The following is a 25,620-nucleotide window of genomic DNA, read 5'->3' on the forward strand; positions in this document are numbered from 1 at the left end:
TACTCACACTCTTAAGAAAGACACAATAAAAAAAGTTAAAAAGCAAAAATCAATTCTTTGCATTCTTCAGGTTGTCCTCCACCTGTATACTCAAGCAGTGCTCTGATCTCTCCTGCTAGGCTGACAGTCTTTAAGAACTTACAGCCCCACCCCACTTGTAATGTTTCTGGTGAACTCACACCAGTGTACTAAACCAAAATATCCTTTATTCAGCTTCATGTTTCTATGAGCAAATAATAGCCTGTAGGGATTCAGTGCATCAGCTGCTTAAAAGATAAACCTACCCAGCTTGATGAAAACTCTTCTCCACTTTCCTGTTGAGAGGAAACGGTTACACATTTCTAATAAATGAAGCAGGAACTGTCATTTTTTTGGCAAACTGATAACTAGCTGTAACAGCCGCATTGCCACAAGTTGCTTTTCCAAAGTAATTACCATCAGGCTCCCTGTGGTATGCAGTGTTTAACACATTTCTTCTGTGTTAATGAATGCAAAAGCAGGCAACACCACTATTAGTAATCGCTTTTTATTCGTAGTCCTCATTTTCCAGATAGGTCACATTAAACACAGCCATTAAACAATAGCGGTTGAGAAAATCCATACAATGTATGCTGCTTTTGTTTGGTTTTTTTGTGTCATTCACCAGTCATTGGTGCAACTTTGAGCCATATGGGGAGACAGGGGCTGATAAATGAGAATGCCAACCTGTATCACAATTGGGCCAGAGAAGTCAAAACCTTAATCAGATTTCATTCAATTACACTTCAAGTCAACAAATCTTGATAGCCAAAACTCCCATTTAAATTAATGCAATAATAACTGCTGCCTGATGTCAAAAGAAATCAATTAAACAATAATGAGTGGGTGTATGTTATGCTAGGCTTCAGGCTCCTCCTTGACCTCAGCAATTTCCCTTCCATTTGACAGCAAGCAACATGAAAGCTTGTTTGAATGGTGAATCTTGCTCCACTGTGATCAAAGTTTGACTTCCAGGGGTAACTCGGATTGGGAAACGCCTATTAAGTGCCAAATCACAGTTCTGAAGAATCTGTTTCCTCATAAAGAAGCCAATTAAAAAAAAAAAAAGGGCGGGGGAAAAAGAAAGCTCTGATTTTGAGTTCTGATTGGCCAATTGTATAAGGAACTCCCAGTTGCTGGCTTTTTTAAATTAAAAAAAGATACAGAATGCCTTATTCACTATTCACAGTGTACAGTACAAATTTATTAGTTGCTTTACTTGCCTCCCTTAACTCCAACTTTCCTTTTATAAACTTGTGACAGACATTTTCTTTCAGTCTTACAAAGCATGTGCGTAAAAAATGAGAGAAATAACTCATAAACTTTATCTTTCATTGCTGCCTCTTTCTCTGATAGTGACAGTAGAGATACCATGGAGAAAAAACACTTAAAATTCTTTTGTGTGCAGTACGTCCTTCACACACAATCATGTTAATTTTGACTGAACCAGCAAAACTCACATTGTATAAGCTCTGCTGGTTTATTGGTTCATTATGTATCCATTCTAAATTGTGAAATAAATTTTTTAACCTGGGCTAATCCTTTACTGGGAAGCAGTATGCCAGAGTTCTACAAAACAAGGCAGTTGAAAGACAAATTAAATAAAAGCAAGATTTCCTAAACTCTTCTATAAAGCTGTGAGTCATGAATTCTGAATTACCTCAGAGTGGTAAATAAATAATCACTACTAAATACAGATAATGTGTTAAACAGCTAAAGCTAGTAAATCACTAGTGACAGAGAGCCTTAAGGTAAATTCCTCTTACATTGGCACAGCCCTTTCTTGGGATGTTGTGGTTTTATGTCTTTAGAAACATACAATGAATTGTACAATTGGTTACTCAGTGTTAAAATAATTTATAAAATACACAAATCTCCATCACTTGACTGCATTTACATACTGGCTTGGATTTTGCTGAATAATGGATCTCACTGGCAGAGCTAAAGACTTGGTGCACAGACACTGAAGTGGTGGGCACCACGGAAATACGTAGAAAAGACTGATTAAACAATAAGAATCCTCTCCACTATGGAATTTCAAGCTATCAAGCTATCAAGCAAAACCAATCTCGGGTCTCCTGGCCAAAAAAAAAAAAAATTATATAACACAGACAACACCACGTTTTAGATACATAAATTGTCCAAAACATGGAGAGTAGCTTGATAACACATGTACAAGATCCTTTCTTTCACATATAATTGTAGACATTTTTTAACAGGAGCTAAAAGCAAACTGTCAGAATCAGTGTCTCCCAAAGTTAATTAATTGTAGGACTGACTAGCTAAAATCACAATTTAAATGCAATCCCAAAACCAAAATAGGCTGAGGGGTCAACCTTTTTCTTGAACTGATGAAAAACTATGGCTTGTGGTATTTCAGATTGCCAACCCCTTTTAAAAATGTTTTTATAGTACAGATTAAATTTGAGAAACCAAATACATAGTTTTTAAACAATGTGCCATAGTGGTATTTCCAGCAGAGTATCTGAAGTATATAAGGAACAAATCCTGAGCTATTATTCTTCTGCTACTTCTTGTACTGTGGAAGTTCATTTATTCTTTTCCAAGTTTCATCTGAAGGTAATTTTGAATTTTTCAAATGCAATAAAAACACTCTTAAGAAGCAATAATAAAAAGTAAAAACTATATCCCAAGTTATTCTAAGTTATCCTGCAAATATTATTCAGATCAAGTGAAAACCTGACTAAAAACACCCCCCCAGAATAAGCAGTATTTATCTAGAACTGCAGTAAGCTATTGCACATTCTAAAGAATCAGATAAAATACTGCTCATGCCACATTGGCACTGACATATTTTTCAGCTCTATAAACTTAATACCAAAACTTTGAAAACGGTGACATCTCTGAAGAATTCAATCAAATATCCTACACTGAACAGGCTGGCTGCATGTGTTGGGGAAAAAAAAAACCCAAGGAGGTTCCAGATGTTGGTTTGAGTGTAATTTTTGTTATTAAATGTGGGTTTGCAATAGAAGCTTCTACAAGGACTTGCACATAACCATGACTGATGGATGTATTTGTAGGCTGTTCAGTTAGCTCCATCAGCTCACTCAAACATATTTTGAACAGATTATGTACTGCAGTACTTCGTAGACCATACATTAAACAAGAGACTTTGCTCTGAGGCGCTGCTTCCCATATTCCATGGGGAAAAGGAAGCAGGAAAAAACAAAACTCATAGAGTTCGACAGCTACTGAGGCAACACTTGCCATTTACAATATAAGCCCAAATATTTTTGCAACACAACTATATATTAATTTAATAAAATACACAATATAGCTCTTATACACTCAACAATTTGGCTCATATGCACTGAATCTGCAATAAATCAATAAAAATATGTCATTTGATGTAAACACACTGAATCTTCTTACATTTGCACATTTAAATGACCATGTGATTTTTGTGGATGTCTGACATTTTCACTTTCCTGAGCTATTTTAGTGTCCACAAATGAATAAAAAAGTGTTAATAATGTTAATTTCTTTTCTGTATTACCCTTAAGGTAACTTTTTTTCCCAAACTTTATTTCACTTTCTTTTCTTTTTTTTTTTTTTTTAACTTATCACTAACTATTTAGAGCTTTGTTGGACACTAAAATGCTAAATAGATATTAAAATCTTTTTTTTTTTTTTTTTCATTTTATCAAGTGAATTAGCTTATGTGTGTGCAGGACAAGATGGACTATATCATTTTACATTTAACCTTAATATGATATGTGGTGTTTCATTAATGATGAGGATATGTTTTCTTGAATAATGAACTGGAATGGTTCTTTTTGTTTTATTGTTCTTTTTTTTTTTTTATTTTTTATTTTTTTCATATTTGTGGCAGATAACTTTGTACATAAAGGTTTACCACAAATGAATGTTAATGTTTGGTGTCACTTGGACTACTACAAGAACTCTTTATAGGACTTTCAGTAGAAGCCTGTGGTGGCTGCTGGAAATTCACCACAGATCAGCATTATTCAACCCTGTTTTTCTTGGGGTTTATACGTAAACAGTAAAGTCAGCATCAGCTATTGAGGACAGTCTTAAAGTATCAGACGTATTTCCATTCCATCTTTCTCACACCTTCCTATCAGATTGTCAAAATGGCACTGTCTTTCATTCTTTCGCTTTGTTCTTGATGTACTTGACTCTGTCCTAATGAAAGTTTGGTCAAAATTAAACCAGTGTTATCTGTCAAAAAGAAAGAGCAGTGAAAAGAACATACTTGTGGGCACTTCAGATGTTCACTAAAAGCCTTAAAGCAGCATTGGTCTTCCTTCATTCCTGTAATTCTGTTACAACCAGGGAATTTATTTATTTATTTACTTTCACTCAGCAGAAGAGGAATGCAACTGCCAGCCTGTCCTTATTTTCCCCCTCACTTTCTGATGGCCACAGGGTCGCTTCCCCGACAGTCCTGCAAGAGCTTGTCTATTTCTCTCACAACTTCCTCGGCATCCACCGACTCCCTGCCTAGATCCCGGGCTGAGCGGTCTAACTGCTCCAGAACAGAGTCCATCTCACTCGAGTCTCGGCTCACTCGGGAATGCACGTCTGCAAAGGCCCTAGCCATCTGATCTGATGCAATGAAGGAAGCGTCCTTTGACTGTTTACTGGGCGATAGATACTGACTGTCAGCTGACAAGTACTGGCTGCTTGGTTCAGCCAAGGCTCCTGATTTCACTTCACAACCATCCAGTGGTCCTTTTGTTGAGGTGCAAGGCTCAATGCATGTCTTGGTTGGGCTGCTCGATGCTGAGGGAACCTCCTGAAGCAGAGGACTCAGGGCACGTTTGGCTTTTAAGTAAGGTTTAACATTGGCAATGAGAATAGTGTGCTCTCTCTTGTCTTTCCCAAATGTACAAAAAGTCTTTTTCCCAGTGGGATTCACAGTTTCATATGTCTCAGTCTCAACATTAGCTTCAACTGTGGGTACAAAGAGATTTGTGCGATAATCTGCATTCTCAGCCTGACTGGCTGCAGGGAACTGTGGCATCCAACACCTGTCAGAATGACCAAGCACTCTGCATTCATCTGTGCAGTTAACACATTCTTCTTGTTCTGCAAAACAAAGGAGAAAGAGAAAAAACTCCAATTATAAGTGGATTTATTTAGGCTAATGGATACGCTATGATCATCACGTGATGGGCTTACTTGACATCTGGTTACTTAATTATGGAGAAAAAGAAGAAGCTATAATTAAAATATTTCAGAAGGTTTGCATAAACCTGTTAGTTGAGACAATAGATTTATTTAACTCTGTTCTCCACATATTAAAGCATTCACACAGCCCAATGGAAGTATAAAGGGGTCATTAGAGACTCATTCTCAGTGGAATTGAGCTTCATCTGTAAACTAATCTGCTGTAGAAATCTTTTAGTCTTTGTTCTGTAAAACTCATACTAGAAAAGAGTGAACAGTACTTAGGGAACTCAAAAGGAATTATAAGGATTAATTTTTCAAATCAAATAACTGAGCAGTGACTGCCTTTCTGGTAATACAAACACTTCATAAAAACCAGCAAGCTGTTTTTTCTTTTTTTGTCACCTCCATTTCATTTGTAATTGTTATGTTGTGTGACAGTCACAAAATAAAAAGGTTTTCTTAAAAAGCCTATTTTTCCTGCTGAGAACAGAGAACTAGAATCTTCCATCAGTATGCATTAAATATAAGCTTGTCAAAAAGTGCATATTGCAATTTTATTAGACATGAGTATGGATCATGTAATCAGTTTTCCCCTTTTTTGTTTTGGTGCAACTAAGTGAAAATGGATTTGCTCAATACATACAATTTGGAAGAATGACAAATGATGACACACTATTTGAACTGATGATGTTTTCAGATAGGATTTCTATATCCTTATTTCTTTCAGAGAATATAGTTAAATGAGATTCCTTTGCTACACTTTTAGAACATAAGTTTCGTACTTCTTGTTCTACAATTCAAAGAGAGCTTTCTGTTTTGAAAACCTTGGCTTGTGTGTCATTTACATTAAATAGGTTACATTTGGACCAATATTTACTGTCTTATATTTGTACTCACAACTCTAACCAAGTATCAGGAATAAGGAAAATAATAAATTGAATAAATCCTTCTATCATGTCTAGGTTTCAGTGAGCTATACATGGATCTTTAGCTATTAATAATTTTTCTTTCACAAAATGGGCAGATGGGTTCAATACTCATATTTTGAGGAATTTAGTATTTAAAAAATGCATGTAATTCCAGTTAGACAAAAAACTGTTTATATACCTTTAAATATAAGGATGAAACACACATGCAGAGACATACAAAGTAAACATGTTAACCCAAAGATGGGAAGAATTTAAGCAATCATCATCTTTCTAAATTAGAAAATAAATTCCTAGTAATCTTATAACCAGAAGATATACCAGGATTAATGGATGATTGCACTGCAGAAACATGAGAAAAGAAACATCAAAGGTGATCTGTGGGAATCCAAGAGTGTAAAAAGTTTTTCACATTTCTAAAAAAAATATTATAAACAGGATTTAAATTAAACTAAAATTGTATTGTATCACAGTGATATTAAAATGGGATAATTTGCTTAGAACTGATATTTGTTAATGATACAGTTGTGTGAAAGTGTCATTCTTTATATATGCTCCCTTCCTTGAAGAATTTAAAATTTAAGTCTGGTGCGAACCCTGAAAAAATACCAAAAGAAGGAGAGAATCAGGTACAGGGGCAGCAGAAGAAAATGCTTATTGAGGAAAAGGATGTCACATAAAGGCTTTAAACATAAAATTCATAGAGGTGAGTCAGCCTCAGCTATGTACCTGGTAAAATCATGCAACAGATCTTCCTGGAAGATGTATCAAAACATATGGAAGATGGGGAGGTGATTACACACAGACTAACAAGGCTTCATTGAAGGCAGATTGTGTCTGACTAATCTGGTGGCTTTCTGCTACGTAGCGAATGCATCAGTGGACAAGGCAAAGTCTTTTGTTAGGCCTTTGATATGATCAAATATTGGTATGGCCACAGCATTCTTTGCGCTGCATTGGAGATTGATGTATTGATGATGGACTGTCAGATCAATAAGGCAGTGGCTGGATGATCACATGGAAACAGTTGCAGTCAATGGCTCAATGTCCAAGTGAGAGGTGTCCATAATGAGAGGTGGCCCTCCAGGGTCCACATTGGGACCAACATTATCTATTATCTGCATTAATGAGATAGACAGTGGAACTGAGAGCACCCTAGGATCACAACAAGCTGAGTGGTGCATCTGGTTCGCTGGAGGGAAGGGATGCCATCCAGAGGGATTGTGACAGGCTTGAGAGGTGGGGGCCACCATGAAGTTCAACAAGTCCAAGTGTAAGGTCCTGCACCTAGGTTGGAGAAGTCATAAGTATCAATACAGACTGGGGGATGGGCAGATTGAGAGTAGACCTGTTGAGAATGATTTGGGATACTGGGGAATGAAAAGTTGGGGACATGAGCCAGCAGTGTGCGCTCACAGCCCAGACAGCCGATTGTGTCCTGGGCTGCATAAACTTAAAGAAAGCACATTTAGATGTGCATGAGGTAGAAGCTGTTTGATATGGGAGTAGTGAGACACTGGAACAGATTTCCAGAGAAATGGTGGATGTCCCATCACTGGAATGTTTCAAAGTAAGGTTGGACAGGACCTTGAGCAACCTGATCCAGTGATGGACATTCCTGCTTATGGTAGATATTTCTAGATCCTTTCTGACCCAAACCTTTTAATGATTCTATGATCTCCAAGGAAAACTAATCCACATGCTGGTTTTAGTATCCAATAAAAACTAAAATTATCATGATGAAAAACAGGAGTAAAATAACCCCAACCTTGGGACTGAAACAAAGTGGCAGAACTGAAAAGATTTTAAGGAAGGAATTTAAGTTTGTTGTCTTTGATTTTACTTCACTCAAATGAGATGGCATTGGTATGCATAACCGCAGAGACAACATATGTGTGGCAATTGCTTAATGAAATGGGAGCCATACAAATGAAGGACATAGCTATACACCTCATTCCACCCATTAGTTCACCTCCACTAAAGTTATCCGTATCTAGTTTTCCGGAGCTTCTACAGCACCAAACAGCTGCTGCTTTGAAACAGCCAAGAAAAACTGCTACTCTCTCTCTCTATCTAAAAAAAAAATCCCCAAACAACCAAACCACCTCCTAAAAAAAAAAAAAATCCACCCAGAAACATAAAACTCCACAAAACAAACCAAATCAATATATTTTTAAAAACGTCCTCATCTTCTTGATCCTTCAGAGTAGATTTGTGGCAAGCTCAGCCTCTAGCTTTAAAAGTGGACTTACAGAAATAGGAGAAATAGGTGCTTTCTTCAGGATTTTCCCTAACAATACCTAGTTATTTTTCTCTTATATGGAATTCATGACAATTCTGAGTAAAAGCTTTCTGGCACTTTTACAAGTTTACTTAAACAACTAATCAGCTTTCCAGCTTTTTTTTTTCCAACTTTTATGTTGTAAGCTTAACTATCCTTTGTATAGATATCTGTAAACAATTTTGTTGCTTTATAACAAAAGACAAAAATAAAATCCTGCTGCATGTTAGCTACCATAAAATGCGCAGAATTGCACAATCAATGGACCAGTACTTTTCTCTGCTCCTCTATTTTCAATTACTCTATCAAAGCAAAATCCCTCTTTGCTCCTTCCTTTCTCACATGAAACCAAACCAAACATCACAGTCTACTTCATTATACCGCAAAAAGGCCATCTCTAGAGGGAAAACTCTCTGTGTTTCAGGTACTAGTTCTATGTCATATTATCGTAACATACATTAATTAATTAATTAAATAAATAAATAAAATTATTTTCTATCTTTTATCTATCTTTGTACATTGAAAACACACACAAATATATATATACATAAATACATATATATGAAATATGGAACTAGGAAATTCTATTTTGACACTGACTGTTTTTCTAAAACTCGGCTGAAATGTATTTCTTTTAAAAAAATAAATATTCCTTGAACTAAAATTGAAATGAACAAACTCAGATGAAAGGTAAAGATCAGAGAAGTTCTCAGTCACTGGAAATTAGTACTGTAAACTTATTCAGTAGGTATTCAATACTGTGCCAAAAACTGTGCTTTGAGATTTTCAACACTCATTAGGTTAATTTATTGCAACCAAGTTATGTTTGAAGATTTATATTTTTAGCCCTCACACACATGCATACACATACATTGCTATAAGTAGGGGCCTTACACAGCGTTTAGATTATTCATTATAGCAAACAAAAATACAAAGTTTGCTGGCAATCTCTAAACTAAAGAGATATATATCATATAGCATATATATGTTATGTATATATTGCATGCTCTATCTTCTTTCCCCTTCTAATTTCCTGCATTTGTTAAAGCAATTTTTATACTTGTATTCCTACTCACTGTATTGACTAACTTTCCATTTCTGCTCCCTGGACATGATAGCAGTGACTGAATTAAATATGAAGCCAAAAAAGAACAAAAAAACATGGAATAACCTTGAATTGAAACCCACCTGCATTACATGAGCTTTGGTGCTCTAGCCCTGAAAATCTCTGTCTTTTCATTTCACTCTTTTATGTCACATCATAGAGAATGGATTTTGAGTATTGATTATCATACATTATAAGCTGCTTGTCTCACCATTAGCCTGTAATTTTGACTGCTACAGCTATCACCCAGTGAAGAAAATCGAACAGGGATTTTTGTACTAGAAACTACAAACATGAAGTGAACTATCACCACCAAGGGCCAAATTAGTACATATTAGAAAATAGAATCACCTTAAAGGTAAATATATATATATATAAATATGTAAAATAGTTTATATGCTGTGCTGTACAGCAAGATGTGCTGGTAGAGTGATATGCACCATCGGTCTTAATCTCTGTGCTTGTCTCCCTCCAGTTGAAAATAAACCCTTAACAGTGCTTGTGTGTACAATAAACAGAAGCAGTCTAGAGGTTTTCCTAACTCTCTGGAGCTTTAAGGGTAAACAGTCAGAAGTGCTTTATGCACTTAGGGGAGAACATACACTAAAATAGAACTGCTAAATTATCAGCCGTAGAAAGAAAAGGAAACAAGATAACTGTAAACAACAGTCGCCTAGATAGGAAACCTACTCTGGATGGAAATTTAAAGATGGTTTAGGGTGAAAGTTATATTGGCAACATATAAACTGTAATGCAAGGTATGTATTTTGGCACAGCAGAAGACATATCTTACATATTTTATTCTATTACCAGAGGATTTAACGTCTGCCTTCCACAGCAGACTAAAAGAAAAAGATTATTTTATTGTGGTATCTACAATTTCCTACACTTCTTTATAAATATTGTGAACAGAATTAATTACGGGTACTGATTTCACCCCAAATATATTGCTCTATGAAGTTAATTAATTAATACTTCAGATAGCTGGCTTCTTCCAATGGCTAAAACAGATATCTTATTTTGACTCATTAATTATATGGAATTTGCATAATGATAACAAAGAAGAAGCTCAAGACTTATAATTTTTTTTAAACAGTGACTCAGTAGAAAAATCAAGTCAATAAATACAATGTTTTCTGAAATTTAACTTATCCCTAATTATTTAAATTACACATACATACAAAGCAGAAAAACAAGTGTAAGGTAAAAGCAGCATGCAAACATTTCCAAGAAATATTTTATGTACTACACTTATAGGATGAAGAACACTATAGTCTGCATTGAAGTACTCCATACAATTTAATACTAAATGTCAAGATTCCCATATATGGGAAATCAGACTATAAATATATGTACATACACATATACAAATATGCTTATAAATATATTTACATAAATAAATTCATCTATATGTATTTAAAGTTATTAAAGTTATTAAAATGATTATTATCCCTATACACAGGCCTGATATATAAATAGTCATAGGCTTAGACCCACAGCTAGATCTATGCCATCCTATTCCTCACAAAACCTGTAAATTATTTTATCAAATTTTACTTGGAGTTAAACAAGGCAAAGTTCATATCACTATAATTTATAAGATTTGAACTAATATTAATTCAAGTGCATTCTTTCCTGAGAAATTCTTTCTCACAAAATTTTTAAAAATGTTGCTTTTTATTGTCATTTGTTCATTGATAAAGACTAAATAAAAATATGGCTACATAAGTACATGAATAACAACACTAATATTTTAAAATAACAGTAGCTTTTGTTATTTTTAATTGTCCTAGGAAAGGTTATCTTTCAGATATCCTTTTTTCTCTTCCAATGGAGGATGTCTAATTTTTACTATTGCATAAACACCTTCTTCTAACTATTTTTAAAATTCCTTTCTATAAATGTGGAAGCTAAAAATAAGTGTTAATTGTCAAGGATACTACGTAGGTTGATCACATTGACTGGAATGACTATCAACAGATCCAAATAAAAAAGAAACAGAGGACCCATTACAAAATATATGCTACCTTCTTTTTGAAAACATGCATTTCATAGTACCTTCACTCTTGATATGCTCTATTCTTCATTGTGTTACAGAGAATGGTAAAGCATCTCTTTGACAACCCTTTTTTTCACATGAGAAGGATCTGTCTATGAAGGCATACACAGAGTTCACACTGACTTGTGTAGGAGAGCGAATCTATTAAGGCTTGATATTATGTATTTGTGTTCATTACTGAAAATATTTCCATCTAGAATTTACTCAGTTATGAAAAAAAGTGTAAAAGTCTCTGCAGCTGGTCTAACTACAAACACAGTATTTACTCCAAAGGTAGTGAGGCACTGGAACAGGTTATCCCATTCCTGGAGGTGTCCAAGGCCAGGCTGGATGGGGCTTTGAGCAACCTGGTTTAGTGGAAGGTGTCCCTGCTCGTGACAAGACAGTAGGAACTAGATGATCTTTAAGACTCCTTCCAACTCAAACCATTCTATGATTTTATTCAAAAAATCTCCACCAACAGCAGTACTTGTTTTAGACTAATAAAATAATGTTAGGCTTCATATTTTTAATACCTTAAATAGATGTGAAAGATCTGTATTTTCTGTACATATGTGTAAGCAGATGGACAATAAATGCCACGTAATATCTAATAGAGAATGTAATTAACTCTGCTTTTCAGAACTTCAGCAATTCCTAAAATATGACCAGAAAAACGTCACAGAATTTACATTAAATGGTGGAGCTTTTTTTTCTAATATTTTTATTTTTTTTATTATTTTTTTATTTTTTTTTATTTGAGACAGGCAATTGCCTTTAATAAAGAACTGGAAAGGCTATAAGTAGATATTTATGACAGGAGACAAATAATGTGTGTTTTGGCATGTCCTAAACACCGGGTCTATATGACATTTCTATTGAGAACAATCAGCTAAAGCACTACCTCTGTGGTTGGATTTCTGTTTAATTACAATTGATTTTGACATAAATGAGCGGAGATAAACAAATACTTCTATACTTCTCTTGCTGTTATTAAACAGAGCTGTCTCCTATCTGAGTATTTATATTGGCTTGTCTTTTTAAAGGCTCCTTTCAGTCAGGCAAAGCAATTATGCAGCTCAGATTAGCAAAATGACTGGCAGTAAAATGAGAGTGGACTGCCATATTTTTAAACCTCTTGGATCTCATGTTTTTCTCCTGATATTATAAATACAAGTTTTTGAGGTCTATAATCCTTACACAGTTTCCCACAGGTGGTGTTGGGATTTTGTTTTGTTTGCTTGTTTTCTGGATACAGGACAAAGATAATATATATTTTACATTGTTGTGACATAAAATGCTTCAAAAACCATAAAACTGTGATGGTCTATGGATTTAATTCTAGTCCACATTTGTCCCACACAATAAATATTGAAGGAATATTTCAGGATTACAAGGAGCACAATGGAAAATTTAAAACATTTCTTACAGAAGTACGCTTTAATTAAATGATTACAACTTAATGAAAAGTACATACTTTTATTTCAAAACAATATAAGAGAAAGAAAATATTTGTGTTACCTGAAAATTTTCCATCCTCACAGCGGGCTGGTCCACAGATCCCAACAATGGGTCTTTGGCCTCTGCCTTGCTGTTCTGGAGGCAAATCAGACCTGTGAGTCACAGACAGGGATAGGCTCTGCTTCCAAAATTCACAACAATGTCAAAACTTCTGCAGCAGAAAAACAGCTTCTACCTGTGGCCCAGACACAGCTCACAGTCCTTGAAATTTTTCACTATTTTTCTCAATGGTACAAACACACAATTTTATAGTTGGCAGTGAACTGAAAATGTCTAACTAGTAAAAAGTATGTCTCATTTCCTCCTAATAGAGGAGAAAGAAGAAAATGGATTTCCAGTGAAGAATCAAGAAACTTGATTTCCAGTGCTTGCCTATAATTTGACTGGCCCTGGTCTTAATTTGCAGTGAAAAGACCATACAGCAGTCATGAAACTGTCATTTTGCTCTCTTCCCCATCCCACATAAGAAAGCTTTCCTAGCCCAGGGCTGCAGGTAGCAAATACACAAAGGCTAGCTGTGCCAGCCACGCTCTCAGCTGAGAAGCTACTGGGAAACTAGCAATATGACACATTGATAGTCTTAAACTGTAAATCTTTGTTGCAAAGCCCCAAGCTGTTTCCTAAGAAAGAAGGAAAACTAAACTGCAGTAATTAACAGAAGAGAACAGCCTTGTGGATCTTTGAGAAAGCACATTTTTAATATAGCAATTTTCACTCTTGATCAAGGCAGTGCCAAAGATATTACAGTGGAATTGTTTCAGCACTAGCTTCCACAAAGCAATGACTCTTAAATCTGAAACCTAACAGAATTTGTGTAATCATTTGCACAATTTGCATGATATTCAAATTCTTTTTACTAACTTTATTGTGAGCTAGTCATAATTATAGTATTAATGATTTCTGTATCTAATTTGCAGCATTTAGTGAATGCTGTATATTGTAGTGTGGCAATGCTTATAATCTAGTCATTAACCGGGACCATTGTGAGCCCACCTAGACAAATATTAACAGATTGTATAGTTAGAGACAAAAGGCAACAAGTGATTATGACAAACAAAAGCAATGAATGGGAAGAAAAGACAACATTAATGAAAATATAATCATGCTGTTGACATTTCCTAAAATTACCAATATAAAATCGCCATCATTTAAAGGAGCTATCTCCATCTGTCAGACCATCAAGCCACCAGCGTTGAGCTGTATGTTACACCACTGAACCTTCCTTGCCGGTTGCCAGTTATCTCACTGTACAAATCTTTAATTAGAAGGTACCAAGCTTTTCACTTTGCAAGCTTGCCTCAAATTTGGATATGTTAACTTGTCACAGATATTGACTGAGGAGGGTGCCACTGAGGAGAGAGACATGACAGGTTTCTGAAGAAAATTCCATGTCCTTTTGATGGCTCTGTTTACATCCTGACTGTAGGTAGACTGTTGAATGGAAGTCTGCCAGCCTCTGTGTAGGAGCCTGGTTTTGGCCAAAAGAATTCAATGCATTAACACTCTTCAAATGCTACCTGTTTTCCTTTGCAAAGTCTTATAAAAATAATTACAAAGGCAGCATGGATGCTGCATCATTCAAAATCTGGACACTTTGGTGAGAGTATTTTCCTCCACCTTCCTGCCAGTATGCCTGGATTTACATTAAAAATCTCCTTTAACAGCCATAATGAGACCATGTGGATCTTATACTGAGAGATGGAAAACCCAAATGGGTATCACCCTCTGCTTCAAAAGGCTGATGCCATAAGCTGGTCATATACTTTGCTTTCATGGAAGGTTTAGGTTTACCGCACATCTGACAGTAAAGGAGGAAGAACACTTTTCCTGATGCTGCTCTCAGAAAAATCTTTAGGTTCTCTAGACATCTTAAGGAGCTCTCCCTTGGACACAGAGATGTAGAAATATGTTCTTATGAAAGAATGAAATTTTTAAGAGTAGCATATAGAGTCTTCTCCATGCTAAGTAACATATTCATTATCATATGATTAGAGGGTCCTTTAGATTATTATTTAGGAAATTGCTGGTGTGTTGCTACCACCTTTGAAAGAGATTTGCAGAATGGGATTACCCTTGTATCACTAAAGTGAGGAATCCACATTCTCTTAGCAATTTAAGTTTCATACTGCTATCCTACTTAACTTTCTGCCTGGATAGTGCTCCAATTAGATCAATCAGAAAGGATAATTAAGGATGTCTTCTTCAAATCTGATTCTCTAAATATAACCAGTTTGGCAAAGAGAATTATACATGTAAACAGATTCAATACTACATTTTCAGATTCTCCATGAACAGTGGATTAGTTTCTGAAAGACACTTACTGAAGATACCTTCAGAATATTCATATCTTCCTTTTCCCAGATCCTTCATCAAGAACTCTAAGTTACAGATCACCTTCTTATATTTCAAGAATTGAGAAGATTATAGATATTAATACCATTAATACAGAAAAATCTCTCCTACTAGTTACTTTTATGTGCAGCAGTTCAGCTGCTCAACTGAGACTCACCTTTTTACTTGTCAGCTTTTCATTTGTTACAGCTTCAATTTCTGAATTGATGTCAGAATACTTTTATGTGAAAAAAGATAGCTTTAAGAAAAATTGTCCATTTGGGGATCTATTTCCAAAGATGTTGACATTATGTGTTCTTTGTTTTCACTAATATCTTCACTTTTTAAGCCCGGTAACTATTGGAAGCTATTTTTCTGGTGTCTAGCAACCTCTAATCTGAGCCATGTTCTTATAAAACATGTATTTTATTCTTGGAGATAGACTTAAAAGCTAATTAAAAATATCACCGCCAAGTAAGATGCAGTCAGGGTAATTTCTGTTAGCTGTGCCCTCAGCTTACTTATCTGAACACCCTACAAAGGAAATCAGCAGTGAGACATTAGATAAGTTAAACACTGCTCTGTTAAAGCAAGTAAAAGATGCAGCTGCTAAATTTAAAGCTGTGGAAGGATTCAGAATAAGCCAGTTAGCATCAATCTATTGACATCCTTTAAGAAAATCTTTACTCTGTAGAGATGATGAAGATACTACACCCCTAGAAATGGGGAAGACATGGTATAAAATGAAGTAAAACCTATCCTAGATATGGATCATTGTCAACTTTCTCAGGGTATTTAAAGCAATCTTTTAATTTACTGGAACTTATCACTATAATATTTACTTGATTTATGGTTCCATATATGCTTTACAACATGACTTGATTTTAATGGGTAAATGGGTACCCCTCCTTGCAGGCTTTTTTTTTTTTTTTTTTTTGTATTGGAAAAAAAAGGCAAGAGACCTGTACAGCTCTTATTAGCTTGAATTCTGGATATCACAGATAATGGAAAGCAGAGAAATCTGAGCCCAAATATCTACTGCTTGGTTCTTCAAAAACAGCCTCTGGGTTTCCTAATAAAAATAGAGCTTTGCTTTGTTTTTCTTTAAGAAGAGGAATTGCTTTAATTCCCAAGGAGACAAAAATAAAGCACCATATCTAAAAGTAAGGCTCAGCCTGACCTTGAAAAAATTCTGTAAGGAATTAAGGTAAGAAAAATTTGGCCTATGGGAAAAAAATAATCAAACTTTTCATTGTTGGTTTTTGTATACCTGTTACACAGGTGCCTGTGCTCATGCATGGTATGTATACCACTTCTCAGGTACCTAAGAAACAGTCTAGCAGGGCTCTAAACTTATTTGTAAGCTCTCAAGCGACTCTCTGCAGTTCCAGCTGAAGATGGATACAAGGCAGCTAATTTGCTACCACCAAGGGAAAATGTTATAACATAAAAACACTCCCTCCCTTAGCTTCAAAACTGTCGAGTGCCTAGGGAGCCTGACTATTTGTAGAGCTGATACTATGCATATGCTTCCTCTGTAACTGTTACATGCATACATCTGGCATCTGTCTCTGTGTTAAACAGACTTAATTGTCCACAGTATTACTCTGCAGAAACCCTCTAACCTAGATGGGTAATGTGAAAGAAATAAATGAAAGGATTGATACGAATTTTTTTGTGGCATTGTTTTTGCATTATTGGCAATATATGCAATGAACTCTGTACTACGGTGATAATAAAAATATTTTAGCTGTGCCTTCTGTGTAACTTTACGTAGAGATTATGTTCTTGTCTTAGCATGACATTTGCACTTTGTACAGTTTTTTAATCAAATGGGGTTGTTTTAGCTCAAACTCTTTTTTTTTTCCTATTTATTCTTCTTTTATTTTTTTTCCTTTATTGGTTGTTTATTATCACTCTTCTATCCACATCAGACTTTAGAGAATTTAGTCATTTGCTAGACATAGCTGGACTCATTCTGAAGATATGTCATTTCTTTTTATTTTAGGTGTGACTAGGGGAACTCTACATGTTCAGAGCACTGTTGCCAGCAGAGCCAAGACTCAGGCAAAGCACTTGTTTTCAGATTTCAATATATTTTTAAAAGATCAAAGTGCATGGAAAATCTTGTTCTTTGGTTAGACAGACCATGCAGAACAGTAATACTCTGAAAGATGGAGGTAGCTGCATAGAACTAATACTAAATTGAAGGCCTTTTGAAGTCACTTTAACCTGTGTGTCAATGTTCATCTCAAAATACCCCACCAAAGTAAAAGAAAATGTTTTTAATTGAGAACACACACAGACATGAGTCCTTCCTGCAGAATAAGAGGGGAAAAAACAAACAAACAAAAAAAGTTGCTGGTTTGACATCTGAAATCAGTCATGGAAACAAAGATGAAATATCCTCAAGGTGCTTCTTCAACTAAGATTTATTTCTTTGAGACTATAATAAATAATAAATTAAAAAAAATTCTTTAAGACTATAAAGCATAGACTTTCCTAATGCAACTGTATCTTCCCAAGCCTATTTACAACTCAGAGTAAATCTATTCCTACAGCTGAGATCTTCTGAAGGGTCTGATTTCCTCCTACCATGTGGATTAAACCTTAGGGAGTAGGAAGACAGGCCATAGGTTTTTCACTGCTCCTGTTAAAGATTTATTATCATGCAACAGGGAAGCCAATCAGAGAGAGCTTCCATTTAAACTCCTATTTGAGGGAGAGTTCTTGTCAGCCAAGGGACTGAATAAAAACCCACAGGATGTAGATTCAGATGATGAATATTAGTTTCATCACTGACATAGTGGCAGCTATAAAACATTAATTTCATTCAAGAAACAGAGAAAGTCACGTAATCTGTGACAATTGAAATTAGGCTAGAATTCTTATGTCCTCTCTGGAGACAATGGAGAGGGATGGACTCAGAGCCATTTAGAAAGCCACTGAAAAGCTCCAGACCTAGGACACTTCATAGGTAGTTACCTATCTTCATATGCATGGAGTTGATGTCCTGAAGTTGTCTATGTCTACAAGTTAGGGATACATATCAATTGGTCTGCTTTTTCCTATAAGCTGAGTTAAGATTTCCAGCACTCAGAAAACTGTGTGTTTTGAGTCTAAGAGCCCAATATTTCCTAAACTAGATGGGATTGAGGTGTGTAACTAAGTAACATGAGTACCCTTTTCCACAATGTGCTCTTTATGCACATTGTCCTACCATTGTAAACTAATACTAAGTGATAACTAAGTGATATCATGCACATAAAACTTCTGGGAAATCCACAGAATATTAATCAGCTCATGTTTCATAGTATTTTCCCACTGAGCTATTTTCAGGAAAAAGGAAACAAATTTCCTTCTTCCCTTATACTGTGCTAGCATGCTTATTACAAGCTACTACTATTTTTTTACAGAATTAAGACTTGTGACAAATTGCTGCTCTTTGAATGCCTGAAGGAACACTTTGGGATCTGATGTTCTTCATTGAGGAAAATTGTAGCTGATCCAGACCCCTCTTGCAGCTGCAGCACTGATTCCAAGTTCATATCAGAAGCATAGCAGGGAGTGACTTTGCTGATGTATAGATTCTTCCACAATTACAAAAACAAGACATTTGATGTGGCATGAAGTGCCTTTTTATTTTATTTTTATTACAGAAATTTAGCAAGAGAAATCCAGATCAGATGATCAACTCTACTTCGTCTCCAGACAAATAGAGCAAGCCAGCATGTTGCCAACTTAACCAGAACATCATCCTGTCTCCTGAAGGAACCTGGGGGTAAAGCCAAATATTCTGTCCAGACATACCTTGCTTTTTGCAGCCCAGGCTCTGCTGGCTCACAGATCTAGCTGAAACCTAAACACAGCAGAGTACTGGACACCTTGAAAATCTATTGATATAGAGCAGCTTATTTGGAATTCCCACCAGACACTGATTCCATTCTCAGATATCTGATCTCAAGATTTTTATTTTTACGGCTGAGCAGGACTGAGCCCTTTCATTCATTAAATCTGTTGCTTTCAAAATCAGCCAAACTATTCCTTCTTTAAATAAATTCTCAGTTAAAATTTGGCATGTGCTTTTTGATTCAACAACATTAAGTTGGTGTTTCTCAGAGCCAGACTATGATGATAAACAACTATCAACTTTGTTCATAAAATACCAGTCACAGCCCTCTGAAAAGCTGATACACTTATTTAGCAGTTAATTTTTATTTAAACATAATCAAGTAGAAAACCAATTATGGCAATCCTGTAAGTGGATCTATATTATCAAATGATCTCGTGAATTTTTACCACAGCTAGATTTAGGGACTGCAGTCTATTGGTCTTCTTGATATACAAATAAATTCAATTCCAGCTTGGTGTTACAAACTGTCTTGAACGAGTTCATTTGCAGTTCATTGCACCTGCACTCCAAGAGGTTTTTCAGGGCCCTTTAGTGGACAGAGAAGTAAGGTTCATATTCACAAGATACATTGGGACAGAATATGCCAGGCTAGATATTTTCAGGTTTAGACCATATTTTTTTTTTGGTAGCTAAGGGCTATTAAAAAGAAAATACTTATATTAAAAAAAAAATAAAAGTAAAACTAGTATGGGAAAATAAAGGGCAATTCTTTGTTAGGCTAAACACTCTTAATAAAAAGAAGGTCTTATGTAAGTCTGATTTTCAAGACAAAAAAACAAAAGATAAAAAATAATATATTAAATTTAAATGTTTATGTAAACCATCTTCCCTAAAGTTTCCTATGACTAATTCATTAGAAATTAATTTGTTTGAAATCTTTCTTTGAAAAAATCATATCTAAAGTACTATGTTTATTTTGCTTACTGTGGAAATGAGTTTCATAAAACAATCAGCAAATGTTGTTCTGGAATGTAATTGCCTATTAGATTTCAAAGAGGAAATCAAAGAGGGGTAAAAATACAGGATAAAACATTTCACACAGAGAGGCATATGTATATTTCAGTCACTTTTTATTTTCTGATTTTGGAGAGGAAAGTAAAGCATTTTCTCTAAGCTTTCAGTGTCCCAGTTAGCCTGCTCTAACTGTGATGACAACATGCATTTTTGATGACATGGATGAATACATCTAAAATTCAAGTCTTCCTTCTAGCAAAACTGCAATCCGGTACAGAAGGTCAATGACAATCTGCCTTTTAGGGCCAAGTGCTTGTGAGTAGTAAAGCAGCATTTTCTTGTTAGGATTTTTCTCTCTGCTCTGCTATCTGATTTCTGCAGGGACATGCATCTATTTACCACACTAAATCCTGTTGTTACCTTTTGCATATAACATATTCTTTATTCATTTACTAGAAGTAGACAAACAGAACTGGCATTTTTCTTTTTTTGTTAGCAGTCTCTAAAGACACAGCCAATGCAGATCTAGCTAATCCCCTCCTACTTATTGTTCAGCAATCAGTTTCTGCCAATAGGATTTGGAAATCCCAAAAGACAATGTTTAAAGGGGAGGGTTAAACTCAGCTTGTGTAATGCCATTCCCTGTTCGTAGGATAAGTCATCATATTCAAGGAATCTGTTCCATGGAGGGACCTAAAGCTGCCAATCAAAATAAATTAAACTAAATGGACAGCCATCTGAGTGAATGAGATCTCTGCCATGATCTGAAGCAACTTCATTAATGGTGAGAAGCTATGTTGGTAGAGACAGCTCTTTTAATCTTCTCCAAAAGGACCTCATATTCCTTGCAGAAAGTTGCGTTTGGGAGGTCTAGAGTTAAGCTCCCTGAGAAGCAAGGATATTAAGAGAAACCTGCTGGGGTACTTGATTTAACATTAAAGTGAATTTATCAGCTACTCCCAACTTTTTGAGAGACTAATTGAATTATCAAAGGCTGCAATGGGGAATGTAAAGCCTTCTGAGAACAGATTTGTAATATAGATAAAATCCTTAACTCATGCCTTGTGATTATCTTAAAATGTAGAAACAGCCTGGGTGCTAAAACACACCTGAATTTAAGATTTCTTTTGCCTGTCTAAAGCCTTTCTCTACTCACTGAAATTATGGGAAAAGTCAAGTGTCTGTGACAGGAAAAAAGACAAAATTATTTTAAAACATCTAAAACATTCAGGCGTGCTTGGTGGTCACAGTAAGCTCCATTAAATTTGTTACCCTAGGAACCAGGGTAAATTCCATCAAATTTGTTGCTCATAAAACTTATATTTACAGCATAAATTTTAATCTTTCCATTTTTAAAGGCTTTCTGAAAGAATATACAATTTCCCTCATTTTCAGTGAGACCACACCTGACTAAAATCAAAGATGAATGCATCATCTGCATGAACTAGGGCATATAATAGTGAGGGAAAAGCTGCTAATAGCCTAGACAATAATTTCATCTGTGAAAGTTCAACTTTGCCTAAAATTTTGCAAGATAATTATCTGAAAATTTATTTTTGTTTTCTAATTTGTCACTTTCATATATGTATTGGTGTGGAATTGCGGAATAGATCCTGGCAAAAAAGACTAGTGGATTGGGAGTGTCTGAGTCTGAAAGGGTTAAGGACCAAAGGCAATTTTTTATATGCCACTGACATTTTGCAAGAGATCACTTTCATATAAATAAACAGTAATGTTCACAAGGATGTTGTTGGATTCTTATCACAAGGGCAAAACTTCTTCTACAATATCTACATTGTCATATGCTTGTCGAGGAATATATGAAAAGTATTTAATTACCCTACTGACAATTATAAAAATACTTATAAAGGTAGAAAAAAAGCCAGGTTAAAATTGAAAGTATGAGTAAAGCTTTCAAGGCTTGCATGGCTGAACAAAAGATGTAAGACTAATTTTGCACCTGTTAACCTCCTATGCTGCAATCAAGTGCAGTTACAACAACCTGGAGGAAATCACTGCATGAAGAGGTGAAAAGAGGTGATTGTAAGAAGTGTGAATACAATTCTATATCCATAATAAATTCATTTCAGAGTGCAAGGATATCTGTTAAAATGCTTTCTCTTACCAGCAGCTTTAGAGATATTTGAGAAAAAGCAGGCAAAGAATCACAGAAAGAGAATAAGGTAATAAGATTCTATAAGGCATCAGAAAGAACATATACTGAAATCTTATTCTATGAAAAAAGTGTATTCTGTCCCATGAATACAACTGGTGATAATTGTGAATAATTAGTAATTATATGAAGAACCAACAGCTTATCTCTTATGCACAAAGCAAAATATCTGTAGCAGTCTCAACACATGCTGTGTTGTTATCATTGCCCCTTTTATGGAGACCTTTATTTATTTTTTATTTATCTCCCTTTGTATTTATCTCCTTTTAATGGAGACCCTTTTATTTATCTCCCTCTTATGGAGACCTCCTAAAGGAGTGCAGAATCCATCATTCAGTAAAGTGGGCCTGGGACCAGATCAGGAGAAGCTGAAGTGCTATTAAGTATCCCTTATTTATTCCTCTAAATAGAAATGTTCTGTTTTTATGAGAAGGGAAAGAGAGAGACAACAGCCCCTGCATTCAGTTAATGTATATTCTTTCAATATATGCAAATCAAATGTTTTTTCAGCCTTCCAGGAGCCTCAGAAGTAAGTTTGCTTGTCCCTTATTTTTGGAGAGCCATTTCACTGCCAATTACAGATTTCACAGAATATTCTAAGTAGGAAGGAGCCCACAAGGATCTTCAGCTCTTAAGTGAATGGCCTGTACATTGATTGAATCCAAAATCTTTGCATTATTAGCACCATGCTCTGACCAACTGAGCAAATCTTAGTGGCCCACATCTTTTCACTTTCCATGTGTCACCAAAGGAAAATTAAACTTTTTCAAAATTTTGAATATTTTTTGCAAGGCTAGATGGGGCTTTGAGCAACCTGGCCTAGTGGAAGTTTTCTCTGTCTATGGCAGGGATGTTGAAAGCAGATGGATCTTTAAGGTCTCTTCCAGCACAAGCTGTTCTATGATTCCCTGATTCTATAATCTTTGTCCCACTAATATTCCTATTCCTATTCTGCATTCTGTCTGCCTTGAGATGCTCCAAGGGGCTGTTTGTCTTCCTGTGCTTGGTTCTGCTGACTAGACTGGTTTCTGCTGCACTGTCTACAAAGATAACATGGTTACAATAACACATAGTGCCATGAGCAGTGGAACTAATTAAAGCTTCTTTTCTGAAAATTTTTGTATTGACTAACATGTCTCGGAAGCCACAGTCTGCTTGAAGCTTTCTAAGCAACTGAGGCATTGTTAATGACTCTCTTCAGTCAAGTCTTCAGCACCTAATAATCTGTGACATCAGTTTTCCACTGATACTGAACACTTACATAGTCCATTACAGCTGTCTATATCCACAAAATTTGTGGAAACTTACTTTTGAGTCCTGCATCCTGGGATAGATACTGGATCAGAAGTTATGGGTAATCAGGGAAATGTGCAGACATGGAATGTAATTTCATAGATTTATTACTAAAAACCTCTGAAAATATATCTAGAAAAAATCAAGTTATTCTTTTCATAACTGTTGTTGAAAGACTGATTTTCCTACATAGGATTTTTTTTTTCCCTTGAATATCTGAAACAGACTTAGGAGATCATTAATGGTACCATAAACCACTTACTGGCCAAGTTTTTCAAATATGGCTTTCTAAGCAAATCAGTGTAAAATATGTTTAATGACAGCTCATGGAGAAGCAGATTATCCTGATTATCCTGAAGAAACTCACTAGTTATCAGACTATCCTGAAAAAATTCCCTAAAGTTGAGAGGTTGACTCTGACACTGAATTGACTCAGACACTTCCATTTGATGTTCAGTACTGCTCTGTGCTGTTCACAGGTACACACATTTACACCTTTACAAGGAATGTCAGAGGGACATAGGCACCAGATTCTGATCCTTGCATGCCTCCAAGGAAGGTGTCCATGTGTGAGACAGGTGACCAACTTCCCACTCTAACATATGGAGTGCTACTTAAGAGAATCAACATCATGTGCATGCTAATGTGGATATTTACAGTTGATCTAAATCCCTAATTAGGTGTATGAATATGGATCAAATTGGCACTCCAAATATCTAAATGTAGATTTAGGTTACCATCTTTTGGCAGAAATACTTGAAAACACTTGGTTCCCTACCCTAAATAAAGTCTTCTGTAACAAGACACAGCAAATAATTTTGTCAGTGATTATGAGTAGAGCTGCAGAAGTGGCATCCAATTGGTTTCTTTTTGTTTCTGTGTTAGGGAAAGTCCTATTTTGATTAATCACTCTTGCTATAAAAATGTGCTATTTTTTCACAGCAGTTTTCAAGAAAGTTGTCTTGAAATTTCTTGGAAGACACGCTCCAGCATGCTGTGCCCAGCTGTGTCACATCACATAGAACACACACAATTAATGAAAACCATGTCATCCTACACTAGTCAGGAAAGGACTAATTTAATTCACTTAAAAATTTCTATCCCTTCCATAAGAAAAAAATATCACCTAGTGCTACTTTAAAAAATCAAGCAGATTAGCTTCTGTACTCACACTTGAAGCAAAGGACATAAAAGAAGTTTCAAGGGATAACAGGACAAAAAATAACCACAAGAGGCCAACATATTTCTATTAGAGCAAAACATAAATATTAGGGAGAAATAAAAAACAACAGCTGAAGAAATACTTCTACTAAGAAGCATCCATCCAGCATGAACTATATTATAGACCTCCAAGACATAATAAATATCACTTATTGGATACAATTTTAATCAAATAGCATCCAAGATCACATAAGGAAGGCAAATTTATTAATATAAATTATCAGGCCAACAATCTTTAAACCTAGCAAGCTTAAGCATGTAATTTTCTACATGAGTAGAAAAGAATCTTTTAAAATGGAGAATTTGTCAATGGAGAAATAGAAAGAGTTCAAAGCACAAGCAAAAATTTACAAGTATGTACATAATATGTGTTGGCAAGCATGCAGCAAAGGGAATGTGGGGTATATACCTGCTTTGACTAAAGGAAACATCCTATTAAAACCAAAATAAAATCAAAAAGGAGATTTGTGATCATAAAAATTATATCATCTGCTTCATAAAACATTTTAAACTAAACTTTTAGTTTATTTAAATGGTGCTGGTTAAGCTCAGCTGTGTTATGTATGTTTTGTTTGATTGTTTTGGATTTTTCTCCCCAACTGATATTAAACAAAACTAGAAAATAAAATGTTATTTGTCTAATAAGCTCTACACAAGACTGCATTTCAGCACATTTTAACTTGGAA

The 25,620-nt window shown here is 35.3% G+C and overlaps 1 protein-coding gene across 2 annotated transcripts in view; it reads right to left on the bottom strand.

Annotated features, from left to right (window-relative positions):
* Positions 1 to 510: 510 nt before the first annotated feature.
* The window catches only part of PCDH17 (protocadherin 17), a 90,911-nt gene continuing 65,801 nt past the window's right edge, over positions 511 to 25,620 (bottom strand). For both annotated transcript variants that reach the window (XM_088052193.1, XM_014263377.2), the window contains exons 5-6: positions 13,050 to 13,124; positions 511 to 5,094 (exon numbers count right to left, since the gene is read on the bottom strand). In XM_088052193.1, the coding sequence (XP_087908319.1) occupies positions 4,412 to 5,094; positions 13,050 to 13,124 (758 nt within the window). In that variant the 3' untranslated portion in view covers positions 511 to 4,411. The remainder of the gene's footprint in view (positions 5,095 to 13,049; positions 13,125 to 25,620) is intronic.

Source organism: Pseudopodoces humilis, chromosome 2 (assembly GCF_049639895.1).
Source record: "Pseudopodoces humilis isolate 2021_Gansu_Grassland_sample_001 chromosome 2, ASM4963989v1, whole genome shotgun sequence".
Taxonomy (NCBI): domain Eukaryota; kingdom Metazoa; phylum Chordata; class Aves; order Passeriformes; family Paridae; genus Pseudopodoces; species Pseudopodoces humilis.